This window comes from Haliaeetus albicilla, chromosome 2 (genome assembly GCF_947461875.1).
Source record: "Haliaeetus albicilla chromosome 2, bHalAlb1.1, whole genome shotgun sequence".
NCBI classification, from domain to species: Eukaryota; Metazoa; Chordata; class Aves; order Accipitriformes; family Accipitridae; genus Haliaeetus; species Haliaeetus albicilla.
In genome coordinates this window covers 45,336,496-45,357,077 of record NC_091484.1, presented here as the reverse complement: position 1 = coordinate 45,357,077, position 20,582 = coordinate 45,336,496, and the positions used below count along the sequence as shown (strand labels likewise).

At 45.2% G+C, this 20,582-nt stretch overlaps 1 protein-coding gene across 2 annotated transcripts in view; it reads right to left on the bottom strand.

Annotated features, from left to right (window-relative positions):
• Nucleotides 1-20,582, bottom strand: part of RAPGEF5 (Rap guanine nucleotide exchange factor 5) — a 166,610-nt gene that overhangs the window by 55,988 nt on the left and 90,040 nt on the right. For both annotated transcript variants that reach the window (XM_069773507.1, XM_069773498.1), the window contains exons 10-11: nt 11,865-11,974; nt 11,422-11,510 (exon numbers count right to left, since the gene is read on the bottom strand). In XM_069773507.1, coding sequence (XP_069629608.1) covers nt 11,422-11,510; nt 11,865-11,974 — 199 coding nt within the window. The remainder of the gene's footprint in view (nt 1-11,421; nt 11,511-11,864; nt 11,975-20,582) is intronic.

Below are 20,582 nucleotides of genomic sequence, written 5' to 3'. Positions count from 1 at the left end.
TAACTTGGACATGATAGAGAAGGCAGCAGCCAGCGTTGGGGCAAGGCAGAGGCAAGCTCCGCTGCACTTGATAATCCGGGGTGTGTTGGCAGCAGTTTGCCAATGCCACAGACAGGCTTTCTCAAGCAGTTGCGTTTATTCAACTAAACAGCAAGCAGAGGCATTCAGTGCTGTAATGCAGCTCAGGGTTTGCAGCTATTAAGGGAGGTCTTAAGAGCCCGCAGAAAGCCTCATCAGGCACTACGCATCGGGAAATAGGCAGAAATCTATTCCAATTAATGGTTCACAAATAGGTCTTGGGTTGTGGCTTTTTGTTCTTAATTTCCCTGGGTGTCCTCTGAGCACAGGGATTTACAGAAAATGGTAAGGCAGGAAAGAAAACGACTGCATCAGCACACTACACAACAAAGTATCACCTAACCGTATTAACAGGCAGCATGACAGGGAGTTTAGTAAAGTAATGATAATTGTGTTTGGCTATAGCCAAAACCAGTCCCGCTCTTGCTCACAAAAAGACCGAGGCTGCTACTTCCATAATACCGTGAAACCGTTTGAACTCAGGGCATGTTAAGAAGGATTGCGGGGGAAGGAGGAATTAACAGCATGAGAGTAAATTTATTTCACAAGGGGAAAAAAGCAGCTTTGAAGAACAGATTTCTTTCAGATTCTTAATACACAACCTCAAAGCACAGGTCTTCAGTGAATCCATCCTTCCACCCTGTGGGCGGGGAATGAACACGCTCTTTATATTCCTCAGAAAATGTTAATCTCACAAGAAAATCATTGTATTATAGCAACTTTGAGCACTGGAAACACTGGAATTCAAACCCTGAAGACAGTGCATGAACTGTATTCTTGGACTCAAAGATGCAGCAAGTATGTCAGGATACAGTTTTATGTTTTCAGCATTCTTACGTAAAAACTCCCCCACTCTGTGAAAGTTTACTTCCAAACACATCTGAATTTCAGAGCACCGTCTCTGAGTTTTATAACATTACAGAGAGTCTGCTCTTGGCAAGGAGTGCTTTGCTGTATTCTGAGCACAAGCTTCCGACTTATCAGCCATCACACTAAGTGCTAATAGCAACACAGGAGTCATTAATGGACAAACACCCCTACTTATGCCAGCAGGTGGTGAAGCTCTGTGTTGTGGAAGAGGAACACAGAAAGAGAGCATTGAAGACAGTGTCCAGTTTTTCTACAGTCTGCAGGTCAGGGTTTGATAGCAAAAAGCCTTAAGAAGGAAGGAAAGGAGAGCAACGCTAAGTGGTGAGAACGAGTAAATACCTAGGGAAGATGGGAGATCTGTGGTGAAGGGCCCCATGGCTGGGGTTCCTGAAGGACTGGATGGTCTGTGGCTCCTGCTGAAGGAATAGGACGTGCGGACACTTCATAAGAAGCAGCAACGCTGGTATTTCAGTTTTGCATTTCCAGTTCCTATTCTCACAGTTAACTGACCTGCCAACCCACACACCATCTGTTGCTATTCCTCTCACGCTACTCACTCACAAATCAGGTCTCACTTTTCCTCTACTAGAAACAGCAGCTTTGAGATAACTGTATATGTTTTATAATTAGTCAGTTTCAATGAGCCACATTCTGGGAAAACTTGAAGACAGGGCTGTATCTGGGGGCTGAGAGGATCTAGAAAGTTGTGTCATCTTCACAGTAGGGGTTGTCCTCTCCCTTCATACATTTCACACTTGGTGGTTTGATCCCACTGCTGCAGGGGAATGGGTCTCCAGTGGACAGACGTCAGTAAGAGTTACCACAGTTTAGACTCATTTCAGAATTTGGCTATAACCTTTTGCTAAGCCTTTGACATTCTTACAGCTCACTAGAACCAGTATGACATCAGTTGCAACAGAAGGGAACTGGCCTGCTTCATCTCCAGACCTGCAGCCATGGAACTGACCCAACCTCCAGTGTAGCGTTTAAGCCAGACAGGGCATCAACCCAAGTGGTTGGCGTACTTCTAAGATGACATCCCCCTTGCCGAGAGAGATCTCCTTGGCATCACCACTGTGCAGTGACTCAGTTTTCTTTTTTGCTTTTATGGCCCTCAGTGCCAGCCTTCTGACCTGGGAACACTAGTTATTTCTGCTAGATTTGATGCTGACCAGCCACACTCAAGCGATTAGAAAAGGATTCAGACTAAAGTGGAAACTAAGAGGCAACCTCTGCTACTCTTCTTAACACTAAAATACAAGCATTTTTATAAAATAAAACCTTGCAAGTATTTTTTATCCCTTCCATACTCACTTCTTGGCTTAACACCACCAGACAATTAGGAATTATCAAAAGCACCATTCTGAAAAGAGTTCTACAGAATTATTTCTCAAATACACAAACATGTCTCTCTATAATCTCAGCTACCTAATGCATCTGTTAATTTAGAGATATATATGACCATATATCCTTTCATATATTTGAAATACTTACTCCATTGGTTTGATAATTTTTATCACCTAGACTTCCAACGTCATTAGGGCAAAAGTGATTTTACAAATAACGGATTAAAACTCTTTAGGGTCACATTAGCTTTCCAGAAGCCTTACCAAATTCCCAGTGTCAAAACAACTTGTCTTCCAGGTACCTCATCAAAATGTTTATATCACCCAAGTCTATTTTGCAGTATAACAAATTAACACATTCTGCTTTTTATGACTTTAAAATGAAAAGCCTTTTTCACTGTCTAAAGAAAATTATTTATCTTCCCTAAAAAAGTTCTCCTGCTAGACCTGCACTTCCCAATTCCTTTCTGCTTAAACCATTAAGATCATCAAAACCCCTCATAATGTCTACAATGCACATATTCATAATAAATGGTTTCACACTAGGCTTTCATGACAGCTCCTTATCACTTTCTCACATAGCAAAAGGTGACAACTAGCTATAATGAACACAGAATTACAGAGAAGAGACTGAGGAACTAAGAATACTACGATCTAATTGACATATATAATGGGTAGCTTTTTCTTCTGCAAATTTCACTCAAACACAAAACACATTAAACACTTGGGGCCCTACCATTGCCCCAAGCTATTCTTGCACAGCATACAAAAAAATTTATTTAGGTGCCCAAAGGTGCCCAGGTGCTCCTGGGCACACTGAAACCATGTGTTTGTCTGATGGCTACCTCAGTTCCTTTTCCTCCTTGAAAGGGTCTACTTTGGGAGGCGTACTTACACCATGAAAAGTATTTGTTGTGATAAACTGAAAAAATACCATCAGTATCTACAGTGAAAGTCCTGATCATAAAGACAAGAGTCCTGATCACTAAGGATGTTCATCATTCCCCATGCTGCCTCTAGTTTCCCAGTCACTGGATGTAATGGTGAGACAATCCAGGAGCAGCATTCCCAGCTCTGCCTTTCCAAAAGTTTGCCCTAAACAAGCTTTCGTGCCCAAGTGTAAAAGAAACCTTTTTCAGGCTCCAAGTCCTCATTTCCCAGAAATAACTGTCTGAGCTCCTGCCAGGAGACAGCATCTTAGACATATTCCCCTCGCTGGCATTTCCTATTAGCTTAAGCACCGCAGCGTGTGACACGCTGTCTGTAGTGAATCCCAGACATGGTGCTCCTTCTGCAAGCTGATTCAGCTCACTAATGTGACAGAAAATAATCCTACTAAAGGAAGAAAAAAAAAGTTTCCTGCTAAGATCCTTAGAGCTACTTGGCAGAAGGTCAAACCAAGTATAGCAGAGGTGAAGGGGCTACATGGCAATGAACAGGAGGACAACCAGAGGACATTGGATCTTCCCATTTGAGCAGAAGCCAGTGTCACTGCTGGCAGCCTTGGTCCCAATCTCATGCTATGCCCAGCGCTCCTGCTTCTCTTGTCCCAACTCCAGGCCTCACCACGCCATTTGCAAAGCCATTCAGCAGAAAACTGTTCATTCTCTGATGCCAACTGAACTGGTAATTTGCTCAGTTGTCCTACCTGAAGGAACTTGTATCATATTATAACCTTAGATTCTGATTAGTTGCTTCCAAACTGCAATGTGCTGCATGTGATACACTGGGTCATATCAAAGACACCCATAAAACAGAACCAAGTCTTTGACAGGGGCCAACAGAGGATGCCCTGGGGAAGAAAAAAAACTAAGAAGACTACAAATACAGAGTTATCTTTCTCTGTTACACCCTCCTAGCTTCCAGCAACCAGCAGTGTAGACTTTCCAAACTGGAAATTGTATCAACATCACTGCAGTGATAGAGTTTTTGCCAGGATTTTGCCTAATTTGTTTTTAAACCCTTCCAAACTTTGGGTTCCACAAAATCCTCACAACAATGAGTTTCACAGTTTAGCTGTGCATCATTATCAGGAAAGAACTTATCTTTATTAGTTATAAACCCCATAACTTTGCTGTTATAAAACACTTCCCACATTACGAGAAACTATGAATAATCTTTCCATACTCACCTTCCAGACACAATTCAGTCTCATAGATCACCATATGCCTCCTTTACAGAAATTCTTTTTCTATGATGACCAGACCGAGACTATTTATTCTTAGATGTATTTAATCTACACTTCTAATCACCTTTGCTGACCTTTTCAAGGTTTTTTTTTTAGTTCATTTACAAGCCTTCTGAGCTGGGGAAGAAGAAGAAACCATATTCTACATACCATATTACACAGTTATACAATGGTATAACTATGGTTCTTGCTTGTCTTCTTTCCTAATTGTCCCAAATACAGTTTGCCTTTTTGATCAGTGCTGATCAAAAATTTCCAAGAACTATCCACACTATCTCCAAAGACCTATTTTCTGCATGATATTAGCCAATTCAGCACCTCTGCTGAATATGTATAATAAAGATTTCCTTTTCTCCATGTTAGAAAATGCATTGCTTCACATTTTTCAAACTTGGATCTCATCTGCGATTTTATCATGCAGTCACACAGATTTTTATTCCTTTCATCTTCCTTCAGCCACAGGGCTGGTTTGAGGGGGCCCACTCCCAAGTCATTTTCCCAGTCCTACACTGTCCCATTCTTACTACTTTCATGAGGCTATTTTAGAGTTGGATCAGCTTTCTGATCTAACTTACCTCGCAGAGAGACCTAAGCAAAGTTTGTCAGCATGATGACAGGACAACAAGACAGCTCAAAAAGGCAGTCAGAGGTTGGGATAATAGGGTGTACAAGAACAGAACCTTGCATGGCCACCAAAAATGAAACCATGGCTTCATTTATCATGAGACTCTCAACCATTTAATATTATCAGCACATGCTGTTACCTTAGTTTCCATCTCGCACTCAGCAGCAGCCAGTCTTCAGTGGTGACTCCTCTCCATTTTAAACACTGACAATTTACTTTTACCTTTCATTTTCTCCTTTTAAGTCATCATCAGCCCTGAAAAGCACCTTCTTCCTTATCAAAAGGATCTTTAAATTTCTTTAAGGACTTTTGGCAAAGGACTTTATCAAAAGCATTCTGGAAATACAAATCTAAGATATAGGCAGACTGGACCATATATACCCTCACACTCCTTCAAATCTTTAGCAGCTCTACGGGATACATAAGATCTGACTTACCTCTGGAAAAAGAATGCTTCCATTCCCTCAGTACAATATTTCTGCATGCATTTCTTCCTTCTACTTTTATTGTACTGCCACTCAATTTCCCAGCACAAAGTCATATCTTTATGCTGCAGTTTTGCATCTAATCAAACTCCTGCAAGCGAGTCCAGCTGCTAAAGGCACCAGTCCTTCTCTCCTGCTGTCACCTGCACATCTCCTACTCCCTGCCACCCTCTCCCTGTGTCAGGGGCAAATTTTGTGCCACTGACAGATCAAGTGGATCAGGAGACTGATCTGTCTTAAAACCAATAATTTAGTATTTCCTAGGTTAGCATCAGCTAGGACCAGCTTGGTACTTGGGTCTGCTACAGAATCACATGACAGGCTGTAGAGGCACAGAGGGACCAGTGCAGTGGCAGAAATGAGTGGTGGGGGAAGGCTGAGCTGCTTCTTTTGACTACAACGCCAGTTTATGCTGGAATAATGTATTGGTAAAATGACAGCCTTATTGCTTAGATGTTCCCCAAATAGAACCATTTCTTTTAATTGGCATCACATTTTCCGCCTTCCTCTGCCACTGAAGCTGATTTATATGATAGATTACACACCACTGTTAGGAGTTCAGCAATTTCATATCTGAGTTCCTTTAGAAGTCTTTTGGGAGTAACATCTGATCCTGGTGATTTGTTACTATTCATTTTATTGATTTATTCTAAACCTACTTCCACCGACACTCCAATGTGAGACAGCTTAAACTCATGCTGCATGAAGCAATGGTCTTGTGCAAGAACCTTCCCAGGTCTTCTCACACGGAAATAAATGATTATTTTAGCTTTTCTGTTATTCTTAAACTGATGTTGCTCCATGCACTCTGCTAAACTCTTATTCCTCTCCTATGGGCATGGCAGTAATATGCATTTAGCCCACTCAGTTCACCAAGTTTTCCTAAGACTTTGGGGAAAAGTTTACAAAATCCCTCAAAATTATGACAGACTATATTTCATTATAAAGGACTGCTAAGAGGAAGGGCTGGCAGGCATTTATTCTCTCCTTCCTAAAAGCTGGAAGATAGGATCACAAAGTGTTGGGCAAATACTTATTCTCCCTGACATCAGTCCACATGCACCAGATACACTTATGTTGTTTGTGTGGCAGTCACAGGAGTATGTTTTTTAACACCTTTTATTCATCAGTAATAAAGCGCAATGAGCAGAAGTCCTAAAAACATCCTTTATAGTTAAGACACAAACAAACAAAAAATATCAAAAAGCAATCAGATTTTTTCCCCTTGGATTATTAAACAAAAGATAACACCTAGAAAAGGCAGAGCTGTAACCCTTTTTTACAACACCATTTAGCAGCTGACTATCACCAGCTTATGCAAGACAGTACCATTCTCCTAAAAGGTCACATACAGTTCCGCAGAGGGTGCCGTTACCCAACATCAAAGCAGTGTCATTGGTACAAGCATAGAAACAGAATGGGTTAAATGAAAGTAACCCTTACTACACAGCACTTCTAGGACAAATAGACATGGTCTGAAGGCCCCTCCCAGATGTTATGTTATGATCCTAAAAGCTAAAACTGCTTCTGTGTGACAGGGGAGAGTTCCCACTAATCCAAGGATCATGCACAGTCCCAGATAAGGTGACAGAGCACGGTACAAAGGTCATTACTCCTTTCTTTTCCTATTCCTAAGAAATCCAGACCATACTTACACCTTTCTACATCTGTTTTAGCTATATCATGAGGATTCATCCTCTTTCTGTCCCAGTAACCCTTCTCCAGGCCTTTCATCATTTGCCATCCTAACTTCCATGATAGCCTGTCTAACAAAAGTATCATGCCTCCCCCCTTGCCACAATCCCTTTCACCCACTCCACTAAAAAGATACATCAGTTAAGACTGACACCATCACGTTGCTCCAGTCATACTGTTCCCCATTTACATCCTTTCTCCAGATCCCCATTTCCCACTGCTTCTTGCTCTGAAAGACCTTCACAAATCAATCTCTTCTTCTCCCTACTCTTTCCCTAAAATGAATCCCACGATTTAAAAGATGGGTAGTGTCATCAGATGTGAATGAGGAAGATTATGTTCTGCTTTGGCAACATTCTGCTTCAGCTGTCCAAGAGAGGTGGCCCAGTGGCCTGAAGGAAATGGTCTAAGGGATCCAGGCAGGCCTGGAGAAGTAACAGTGGATGTGATGATCACTGTGTCCTTCCAGAGGCTGCCAAACGTTGAATGCAACCACCGCGAGGCAAGATGGTATGTTTGAATAGAGACCAGTCAGAGGATACTCCAAAGACTAGATTAGATTAATATCCAGAGAAGGAAATGTGGCTAATGGCCAAGAAATAAAAGCTTTTGCAGAAAAGGACGACAATTCTGAAAGAAATGTTGTAGACAATGGGAAGGGATTAGAGATCCAGAGATGCTAAGATTTGGTCTCTTGGAGATTACTTGTTCAAACTCCCATCCTCGATGAGGATTAGACCAGGAGGTATGCCTTGCATCGTCTGCCTGGATATTGACATATTTGAAGTGTCTCACTCTGTTCAATCCTTAAAACTTCAAACTGCCCTCTAAAGTACACACTCAGCTGAACACACCCCAGTGATTCCAGCAACCTTAGAGATGAGTCAGAAAAGTTGTTCCTTACAGAAATTGAAAATTTCCATCCATCTCATGGTAGGAAACAAGAACAGTCTTCTTGGGAGTTGGTACTTGGGAGCTGGTACATTACAGGTTATAACAACTCAGCGAGATGAAATCTTTCTCCCTTTGAGATGGAAGGCTGGCAAGCCTTTGTTACTGGCAAGCCCAAATTTAAGATGACGCCACAAGAACTTGCATATACTCCCTGACATAGTCATCACGAAAAAACCCTCAGTCATTAAACAGTTATTAAGTACGTTAAGCTTAAAGAGTCTTGCAAACCTCAGGCTTTCGAGACATCCTTGCCTACAGAAGTCATCTGAGCAATAGACTAGTCTAGCTGTGCACACTGCAGTGTCCTCTTCAGTGCCCTCAGTTGCTATAACAGTGTTCAGCCACATCACAGACAATGAGACGACTCTTCAGGTCAGGTCCCCACCTGTTTATTATAGCAGAGGATGCCGCAGCAGAGTGCTTAAGGTATCTTGCTACAGGTTTAGAGGTGGCTGAGCCTTAAGGCCTGGGCTGGACCCCAGTTAAATTTACTCCAGACCAGCCCCAAAGCTTCCCTTTACTCTCCCAGCTGCAAGCGGTACCTGCTGACTTGGGTTAGAAGATGGAGGATGGCTGGGAGCAATACATGGCGCATCATTCAGCCATGTCAGTGTTCATAAAAAGCGGTGCTCCATGACCACGCTAGCCCCAGGAGACAGTGGTGGGGTTTTTTTAATGACCATAAAGGGTTGCAGTTCTGAGTTGTTATACAAAGGGTGGGAACGAAAACATGCAGAGCATCCCTCCTTGGGAAGCAGTGCAAAGGGTCAAACAGAACAACAGCCCCCTGTGCACCAGCATATGTAAGAACAGCTCTTTCTCATGTTCTTTACAGACACAAATAAGCAAACCGGGTTGGGGGCTGCAGGGAAAGCAGGAGGCCAAGGAATTCATCCTGGAACTGGCAAACCGACAGCAAGAACAGCAGCTGGGTACAACATCGTCCTTTTATGTTCCGCAAAGCTACGCCTGCTAAAACACAAGCCTGTGGGACTCTGCAACTCAACCGTCCTCTGAGATGGGCCAGACTGGAACTACAAAAAAAACAAAGAACAGCAAATCCAAGCACACAAACAGCAGAAGAATGTCTTCAGGTGCACACACAAAGATGTACATATGTACAGTCAAGGTCCCACACTTTCTCATGCCATATGCCACTGAGTCTGCAAAACAGACCAGTAAAACCATTACAGGGGCACCCGCCACATAAAACATTGGGAAACATAACTCCCAAAGTCTTGGATGAAGTTCTGTATTACCAGATCAATAAAGTTAGAAGAAAACAGTGTATGATGAACACCCTTGAGGAAGCAGAGGGCTGCTGCGCAAGGTTTAGCGCACTTCTTTGTGATGACAAAAAACTGAAGCCACAGCTACTTTGTTTTGTCCCTGGGATCCAGTTAACCCTGGCTACAGGACACAGCTAATTGTTTCTTTCTAAAAGGAGTTAGGATAAGGCAGAAGAGGTGAGGGGAAGCCAATCAACCTTTAAATACATTACCATCTGCTAACGACCAGACAAGTAGTGGTTTAGCATTTGTTTTGAGAGCAGTTTAACAGCCTCCCTCTATAACAATAAGAACAGGCTTATGAACAGCCTCCCCTTGATGGGAGGGAGAGAGAGCAAAGAGAAAAGAAAGAAAAGGTAGTACACGTGAGGATGTATACAGCATCTAATGCTTTATGTAAGGAGTGCTTTCTATTTACAAGCACTAAAATATAACGCATATCACTAGCGAAAATCTCATTGTTTTCCAGCAAGATTGCAAGTGTATAAAAAAAGATGAAGCAAACTATAAAGACAGGCAGCTAACGTCCCTCAAACCGCATACAATAAATAAACATCAATGGGGAAACTTATTCTGGTACCAACATTTGACCTTAAAGGGCCAAGGCAGGACCCTCACTACACTGCCTAAGAGCTGGCTCAAGTAAATTACACCCAGAACTGGTCTGATCTGTGGAAGGAAACCAATCACAGCCTCTCTCTGCACTAAATATTAATGTCTAGGCAGACAAAAGCAGCACTAGGAATACTGTAACAATATCACCAGCAGACACTCTGTATGTTTCTTCGGGGCATTCACACATTAGCACTAGGAATACGCCTATTGTCCCACATTAAACTAATGACTTGTTCCGAGAACCCAATCCTGACGTTCCTCTGGGAATCGCAGATGTTATTTATATTTTCAGTCACTTAAAAGGATTAAAGTGTGTTTATTCTCAGTAATCTCATTTGTGAAGAGAGATATATACAGGCAGCAGGAGTATGCGTTTTAACCCTATTGGGAACGATCAAATAAATGCACAGCTCCATTTCCAGCCAGCCGCCTTCCTCAGCTCTTCAGTATTCGGGACCTCCCAAAGTCTCACCAGCCTGGCCGCTTTCATTAAAACTATCTGTGAATTGCAGGTTGCAGGCACTTCTGGTAAACTACCCCAGGAGATCTTGGTGACAGCAAGCTGTGCACATAGCCAAGAGATCCAGCTGAAAATTAAACCTGCCGTCAAGTAGCCCGATCAATGTAATAATTGCTCTAGGCTGGACCAAACTACAATCTCCGGTTGAAGACACTCAAGTACAGCATCAGGCTAGACGCTGTGCCACGGGTTATGAGGAAATTTATAAGCCGTGCTTATGAAACGGAGGATGTGCCAAAGTACTGGGGTGGTGGCAAAACGAGTAGTTAGCCGCGACGCTGAAGTGCACAGCAAGTATTCTGATCAATATAATAATAGCTGCAGGCTACGGGGAACGGCAGCCTCTGCCTGAAGAGGCACGGGTGCCGTACGACGCACGCCGCAGCCTGCGCTGCCCAGACACCAGCGAAAGCCGAATACAAAAAAAAAAAAAAAAAAAAAGGCTGAAGTTGCCGCTAAGCATGCGGCTCCGAAGCGGCTTCGCTAATGGCTGGCGTGCCTGCCCCGAGGCCGGGCGCCCCGCTTGGCCACCTCCCGGCTGCCGCACGCTCACGCTTTCCTCCCGCATGGCCCCCGGGTTGAACACCGCCGGGCTGGCAGCCGCCTTTCGGCCGGGGGTGCCCGGGAGCGACCCCCGCGCCGCCCCGCTCCGCTCCGCAGGCACCGGCACCGGCAGCTCCCCCCCCACTCCCGCCCAGGACCCGGCACAGGCGCTTGCCCGGCCGCCGCCGCCTCCCCGCCGGGCTCGCTCCTTACCCGTCTCTTTGTCCTGGGCGGCTTCCAGGTGCAGGTCGCTGAGGAGATGCTCCAAAATCTTCTCCGGCGTCCCCGACACCACCACGTATCTGTCGGAAAGCAGAGAGTCGCCGGAGTCATCCTCGGTGGAGGACTGCGAGCGGCTGCTCCACTCGTCCTCCTCGTCCTCCTCGTCGATGTACTTGAAGTAAGGCACGTCGAAGGTGGGCAGCGGCCGCTCCCCGCCGCGGCCCGCCAGCGCCTCGGGCACCCGCACCCTGCCGCTCCCCATGGCGCCCCGCTCCCGCCGCGCCCCCCCACCGCCGCCCCCCCTTAGGCGCGCCCCCCGGGGGCCATCGCCCTGCCGGGGGCCGCCGCCCGCCGCCGCCCCGCCCGCCCGCTGCCGCCGCGGAGCCCGGCCCGGCCGGCCCAGCCCCGCGCTCCCGGAGCCGCGGAAGCCTTACCTCCCGCGCCGCTCGGGGGCCGGGCTGCGTGACCACACCTTCCGCAGCACCAGCGCTGCGCCGGCCTCCTCCCGCGCCCGCTCGCCGCCGCCGCCGCCTCCATCGTCCGCCTTCCGTGCGCGGGGAGGGGAGGGGAGGGGAGGGGGGAGAGAGAGAGAGAGAGAGAGAGAGAGCGCGGTCAGTGTCCGCCGCCGACCGGGGGCTGCTGCCCCGCCGCCGGCTCTGCCCGGGCCGGTCTCGCTGCCGGGGCTCTACGTGGGGAAGAGGGGGCTCGTTGCACCGCGGGGCAGAGAGGGGGAGCGGGCTCCCCTTTGTCAGCGGCGCTCGGCACCCTCTGTTGGATGGTGACTCGCAGCAGCGGGGGCGGGCGGGGGGGGGATGCGGGTTTCCCCGGCCCCGAGGTGACGGCTGGTTTAATTCCCAGCCCGTCAAATAAAGCGGGGGACCGGTAACAACAGTCAGAAAGCGCTCCCGAGCGCTCCGGGAATACACCCCCTGTAAAGCTTCTCTCCTCCGCTGCCACAAAGGCAGTAAAACCAGAGGGACGGGCACGCAGCCTGTGCCTCTGAGCATCTCCCACAGCACTCCCTGTGCGGACCTCCCTCCTTTCCAACAACTCTTTAACTTGCGAAACAAGCACCCCCACAGCAAGTTAAGCCCCGCGACCGCCCCGCGCGCGAATCTCGGCCGAGCTGCGGTGCGGGCGCTGCCTTTCTCCCTCTCGGCCCCCCGAAACGGAAGGGAGCCGAACAATCGGCCATTTGTGCAGACGCAGCCCGCACCCCCCGAGCAGCCAAAGCCAGCTGACTGAGCGGCGCGGGAGAGCAGCGCTCGCTGCTGACCGAGCAGGGCGCACGGAAACACGGCGCGACCCTCCGGGCAGATTCCGTCACTGGAGGGGGAGCGACACAAAAGAGGCAGCCGTTCCAACGCGAGCACATCCAGGAGTTGCCGTGCCTCCCATTCTGACCTGCTTTAGTCGTATCGTTCAGTATGTCAAACACACGTATGAAGGCAACACAGGTACTACTCCAAGGAGGAAAAAACGGCATTTGTGCATCAAGCGTACGGTACGTTTGTGCATCAAGTGTACAGTATCCGGCAGTGACAAAGACTTCAAGGCTGTGGGTGAAAATTGCTGAGGAACAGATCTTGGCAAAATAAGGGAGAGAAACCACTTTATGCTCTCTCTTTCTATTATTTGCTTTCTTATTCCAAGACCCAGTGAGTCTGATTGCTGCTTCTGGTTGTCCCTGTGGTGCAGGCATGTCCAAAGATGCAGCCCCTGCCCTGAAGAAGTTTTCTTTATCGGTAAACAACATGTAGAATTGATCTATTAAATTTCTGCAAGGTCAGACATACAGGTACTGAGCCAATTAATGTCAGATATTCATTGTAACACTCCCAGGGGACATTACTGAGCAGCCGTGTTACAGGAATACTGATGCATAATTGTAATCTTCCATTTCACCGGCCGTGGGTTTTTGTTGCCTACGTATTTGAAAAGCTGCAATGAAAGAAGCAGCAAAAGAGAAAGAGAGGAAGAACAAGAAACAGGTGCAGCATTAAAGCAATGCAGTAACAGCGATGTTTATCCAAACAAATAAATCTCTCCATTTCTCTGTCTTTTCTCTGGCATCCTCTACAATAGCCCCAATCCTCATTTCCCCGAGCTCACTGACATTCCAAACTGAAGCACATATGGGGCATATATGTGATGTATGGTGCTGTATTTGTACAAATCATCTATTTGCACATACATGGGAATGGATTTTAAGCATACTCATATACTTTACATACATGAGCAGCTGGCAGCAGGTCAAGAGGGAGCACTGGGAGGATGCAAGCTCTCTCATACTGAAAGGACATTAACAATGGTTGTCCTGGAAGACGGTCTTCCCCCTTCAGCATCTCACCAAGCAGAAACATTTTCAAAAAACCTTTTGGGTAATTGTACACAAAGTAACTGCATAAAGTGCCCCAATGGTGAGATTTTCTTAAGGCTCTTCCTCTTGTCCCTACCTCTTTTATCAATTTCAAGGAAGAGAAAAATCTATGCATTTTATCAGGAAAGACAAAAATTTTGCAAAAACCAAGGCCAATCGGGTTCAGTTTGGATTTTCATTACCTATAATAATTATTTCAAAAAAAGGAGAGGGATAGAGAACTTCTTCATTTTGCTATCTTCTGTTAAAAATAATTTCACTCCAAGGGAAGAATTATTATTTCATTAAAATCCCACTTACGTGTGATGTATTTTTGTGGTCAGTCAGACCCTTTAATCATACCACAAGTAACAACAATTAACCTGAACAAAGCAAAACACAAAGACAAGTCCTATGTATTTTCCCAATTGTTACAAGTTCCGATTTCACTACAGATATTACTCTAAAATGACATCAAGGCACGCTTCATTTATCGGAATCTTGAATGGTCCGTGAAAGAATTAATTCTCGCTGGAAGAAAACCGGACTGCTCTCAGCATGCTCCATCTAAATCCAATGGCGGATGAGGAGGAGGATGGAAGGGGCCCCCAAGTGACAGCAGCATGTACTGAAGAGCAAGGCAGCACGGTAGCCGAGCCTCTAAAAGTCAGCAGACTAACTCAAGAGACATTCTCATCATACCACCAAGGAACAACGAAGCCTCCCGGCACTTTTTCAAACCTTTACGCAGGCCTTGCTTAAGCAACTTGCACCTGCCACGCAGGAGCCCAGCGGCTCAGCGTTACCGTCTCTCTCGTTTTATGGCCGGGCAGGTGAACTGGGGCAGAGAGGCTACCACAGGGTCGTGCTGCAGGTCAAGAGCAGAATCGCAGTTCACTCGGGTGACACTACACCGGCACTTCGGCTCTGAGCCCCCCACGCTGCTTACTTCCCTCCAGCGCAGAGGGTGGGAGATGACTCCCAGCAGCCTGGGTCAAAATACGTTTGGACCCGTGCTTTTGCAGAGGTGGGACAGGAGGGGGTAGAGCACCAGAGATGCTGCAGAGGTGAATCGCTGTCTCACTTTGCACGTGCCCTTCAGCAAGCCACTTGCGCAGACATCCCTGTCTCAGCTGTCCCTTCAAAAGCACCATTCGCATCCTGCTCAGATGTTATAATCAATCCCTGGTGCACGTTACCCATCACTAGGCAATTTAGCTACTGTCCATGAAGTTCTGTGTGTGCCAACCATTGTATTTCACATTTATTACAGCTTTTAATTAATCGTCTCTTGATTGCTAAACACAGCACTGTCAACCTCTATGCCACTTCCCAGCAGGAGTTTCAAGTAAATAGTAAGGCCTTCTGGACACGGTGGATCTTCCGACCAATATTGTGGTCAATTTTCCACTCCTCTCATCCATCTTCCTAATACTGAGATAAGCCATTTATCTCCCGGGTAATATATTTTAACAGCAGACAAGTGCTACCTTCATTTTCAGCATGAAAGGAACCCTGGGGTGGTATAAATATTTATATGCTTATAGAAATGAAACAGCTGAAAGTCCTTGCTTAGCGGGCCTTAACTTGTGCAGGTTATGCTTTGCATAAGTAGGAATATGACCCTCTGAATTACCACTGGGGCAGAAGAAAGCAGAGGTACGTACAGTAGAGTTGAAAAAAGCCACGGCGTGCCGGCTTCCTTATGGAACTTATGGAAGACATGAGGTTTCTGGGATACTTGCAATTGGCCAGGAAGAATTTGATCTCTGGCCAAAGCAACCGATAACTTTGGTATCAGTCAGGGATATTTCCATGTCCCTTGAATTCCCGAGTTTGGCCTTTTAATTAATTAAAAGAGGAACCAACACCCAGAATGTGCTGCCTCCCCTCTTCCTACAAGTAACATCCATTGCTAGAAATAACGTTGAAAAGCTGTTCTACTTTCTAACAGAAAAAAACCAGTATGCTCTACAGCAGACACAGTATATTCAGAAGCCTCCTTCACTGAAAAGAAACTGCATTTTCACGTTATTCCTCCATGGGACAGGACACCTATGCAAAGATTTAGTTCTTTATCCTACCCATTACTGAAGTGCCTATTGGGTTGAAACATCCCTAACTAGCAATGCAAAATAGGCACTTCCCAATGACAGAATTTTTCTTCAACACCTCTCCATCTGCTTTTTTTGAAAAAGGGACCAGACCCAGAACTACCCTAGCAAACCCCAGATCCAGAGAGACTCCCACATTGTTGGTTCCAATGGGTAAAGAAGTGACACAGCAATTAAGAGATAACCTGACTAAACTTAATGGAGCGTGGAAAATCCAGTCTGCAGATTTTCCTGCTGCCAAACAACTGAGCAAAGGCAAAGTGGATCTTCTTTGGGCAACATGCAAGAAAGCAAACTTTACATAGGCTATCTGCTTCAAAATCACATTAAATAACAAAGAAATTGCCTCCTCTAGCAGTTACAGCGGGCAGAAACATTTTGTTTCCATAGCATAATTTGGTAAAACTGACTCAACACAATCAGATAATGCTGATCACTTCTGCCTCTACGTCTTTTGATGCTGGTGCCAGGACATGCCCTTGAGAGGTACGGGAAAAGGCGTACACAAAGAATTCCCGGGGCTGTTCATGTTCTGAAGAGGAGACTGTCCTCTCCTAATGAATCCATGGAGCTTCCCTGCACACACATGGGAATATTTCCAGGTAAGAGGTGTGAAATACAAAAGGGGAGGCTGGAAAGGGGCTCAGAAGCACGGGTGTAAACAGGCTTCCACTGCAGTGTGGGGAAGGTGCTCAAATAGGTGACAGAGCAGGACAAAAGCCACAAAATAACAAGATCCTCATTTCAGAAGACTGATTGTTTTCCTGGGCAGGTATCTTTTTGCTTGGATGTTATCATCAAACTCTGGCACATATTACCTATGCAAAAGGAAGAATTACAAGAACATGATAAAGACAGAAAAGTCAGGTCTGAAAACTGGGAAACACTGACTGGTATTCTTTAATTTAACATCTTTGAATAAGACTTTTTTTTTTATTACTACGTCCTGCTCCTTCGCTACGGCTCTGCCTTGTGCAGCATATATTGAGGACTTGCTGTGGGACTGGGTCAAAGCTGAGACAAAACGTCCTTGTCTGCTGGCACCCTGCTTTACCCACTGCAAAGGCTGGAAGCGCCTGCCTCCGCAGTGTGACACAGAGGCCCTGAAACCTGCCCACTGAGAACTACCTTGGACACAGCAAAAGTTGCAGAGTTACAGTTGCTGTAGCTCAGAGCTCCGTCCAGCTCATTACATCCTACAAGCAGATCCTGGCTCTAACAGCCAAGAGCTACAGCTGGAAAGAAAACCCTTTGCAGCTCAGGCTGAAGCATGCTCAGAGCTTACGAGCCTTCAAATATTAACCTGCAAAGCTCTAAAAACTCTTTACAGAGCATGTACAAACTGCATTTTTTTGGCCTCTAACTTGGGCCAGATTTGGGTGGATATTCATCAAGATGGCAAAAAAACCCAAAGACTCTTCCCCAAAGCGATTTCAGATCCCACTTCAGAAGTAAAAGGGCATAAGAGCTTTTCAGACAACTACTGCCAGAATTTCTTTTAACATAGCAAAACAGTATTCACCCCTAACCTTACCCATAGCAGCTTCTGAACCACATTGGCTGCATTTTTCATTAAAAAATTAAATAGGCTGAGGCAGACACCTTTCAGAATAAGTAGATAAGATGCAACAACTCTCAAAGCAATTGAAAATGAAGTCTTAAAATGCAAGGCGTTTGCCAGTGCTAGTAATGGACAATAAGATAAGCCCTAACTATAAAATACATGTTTATATTACAAACATGAAAGAAGGTTAAAAAAAAAAATCTTAAACCATTCTATTAACACCTTCTCCTGTAAGAGACACTCTTTGAGACAGCATCTATCAAAGACTGAAGATGATTGCCTGCTTACACTTCACTATGTTTTTTCCTGGAATCAGTTATTGTGGAGACTGCAGAATTAGATTTAAAGTCACCAAAGTACAAATAGATGTACAAAAATGACCCTATTCTTTACAGGCTATTCCTCTTTATTTGACAAGAAAATGGAAATGAACACATCACAATTAAAGTGGAGATGGACGACAATATCTCTGATCTCTGTGGATAATCCATCTTAGAATATGTTGCTGTATTTCAGTTTCGAGACAGACCAAAATCTGCATTAACAGGCTTGATTCACGTTCAACTACAGCAGGAGAAAAGCATTTCAAAGTCATCAGCACAGCTTATCCATGCTGTATGAGGAGACTGGTATTTCTTCTGCTGTGGTTACCCTCTCTTTATTCTAGAAAGATGAAAATGAAAAATAGCTACTATTCTATCTCTACCTAAAATATCACAGCACAAAACATCGTCAATGGGACTGCCTATTTTGTAGCCAGTTGCATGATCCCCACTTTTTCCAAATTTCAAGAGAAAAATTACCTTATAGGACTGCAGGAACATCAGCAACAGCTTTTCATATGTCAATTCTTAAGAAGCGAAATCCATCTTACATAAGGCTGTGTTACTTTATTTCACTCTAAAATACAGCTCATAGCATATTCATATTACATTTTATTGTTTTTCTCATCTCATGACCTTTTCTCTGGTTCTTCTTTGTACTCTAATATTTTTGTTTCCCTCTGTAGTTGTTAAATCTACTTTCATAAACATGCACTAATTCACAGTATACTGAGAGAAACAGAAATCCACTAATGACATTAAAATGCCTTACACAGAGATTTTGTATTGGCTCTCAGCAACTTCTGACCAGTCTATAGAACTATAAAACACTTTAAATGATTCAACCACCACCTCTCCCAGCAAAGGGCACCCAAGGATCGTACCAAAACCTCCCAGTGGTCTCACACTGAGGTATCTGCCTCAGAGATGCACAACAAAGAGCCGACATTCAGCTCAACACAACCTCCTCTGAATTTATCAACTTCACAAATGGTGGTAAACTGAGCACGAGCCATATCACGGAAAAAAAATCAAAATCCTTTGTTGCTGAAGCCAATTTTGAATATTGCATCCGATAATGCACAGAACAAGCCCTTTCAGCAAAACTGTTGGTGCTGTCATCTGCATACCGAGTATCTGCGGCAAAGGCAACATTAATAACAAGTTACCCTTGTAGAGGGGTCAAAAGGACAGTGCTGGTAAGACAGAGATGACAGACAACAGGCATCAGGGAAAAGATTAATATCCCTACACAGTCATACATCAAGGAACTCAATTTTTGCCTGTAATCCCAAAACTGCTGAGAGTAGGATTATTTCTGCTTTCCCTATTACTATAAGAAAGAAACAGCTCATGGGAATAGGGCACTGGTAAACGCAAGTCCTTATGTGAGCAGAAAGGCTGTGGTTAGGTCCTAGGGCAAAAAATAAAGCTCAGTTGCGTGATGTTTCCAAGCAGTGGTCCCACCGCAAGTGAGGTTGGGGTTTCATTGCGCAGGCCACTTAAAAAACATGAAAAAATCTGTGTAGTTCAAGAAAGACAAAAGGAGCAAGAGAAGAGGAGCCTCATGCAGCATTTCATAGCTGGTTAGTAGCAAGAAATGCCCTAAATCGAGACCAAATTGTCCGTACCCCTGCCTGGCCCCCACTTACCTCCAAATATCCTCATTTAAGGTGGAAGCATGTCATGGTTTAACCCCAGCTGGCAACTAAGCACCACGCAGCCACTTGCTCACTTCCCCCACAGTGGGATGGTAGAGAGAATTGGAAGAGTAAAAGTGAGAAAACTCGTGGGTTGAGATAAAGACAGTTTAATAGGTAAAGCAAAAGCCATGGACACAAGCAAAGCAAAACAAGGAATTCATTCACCACTTCCCATCAGCAGGCAGGTGTTCAGCCATCTCCAGGAAAGCAGGGCTCCATCACACATAATGATTACTTGGGGAGACAAAATGCCGTAACTCCAAATGTCCCCCCCTTCCTCCTTCTTCCCCCAGCTTTATGTGCTGAGCATGACGCCATATGGTCTGGGATATCCCTTTGGCCAGTTGGGGTCAGCTGTCCCGGCTGTGTCCCCTCCCAACTTCTTGTGCCCCCCCCAGCCTCCTCGCTGGTGGAGTGGGGTGAGAAGCTGTGTGTAAGCACTGCTCAGCAGTAACTAAAACATTCCTGTGTTATCAACACTGTTTCCAGCACAAATCCAAAACATAGCCCCATACCAGCTACTGTGAAGAAAATTATCTCTACCCCAGCCAAAACCAGCAAAGAGCACTTTTATGGATCAGGTTTTAATGAAAGGTAGCAGTACATCTAACACAGGGACAAGGGCAGACTTTCCAAAATAACATGAAATAACCCGTTACTGGTGTCACAACCACCAAAGTAATGATATAACCTTAACACTCCACAACGCTTTGTTGGATAATGAAAAATGTCTTTTTAAGAAAACTGAAGGCTGTGTTTTTCAGTTTTCCCCTTCTTGGAGCACATGCTCCTGATAGCTATTAGTAGATAAGTTTGACGGCCTGACAGAGAGCTACTACCTTGGCAAGGACAACTTAGGAGACCTTCTCTCTGTAACTGTACAAAAGCGGAGGGGAAAAAGAAAGGAGGAGGGAGAGGGGAGAGAAAGACAAAAGACATGAGGACAGTATTAATATTGTTATAATTCTCTCACAGCTGGCAGGGCAGCACTTACTTCAAAAATACTGGGATATGGAAGAATTGCAAGCCTATTTGTAGAAAAACCTGCACCACACCAGGGCAAATTAACATGACTGTAGAACAGAAGGG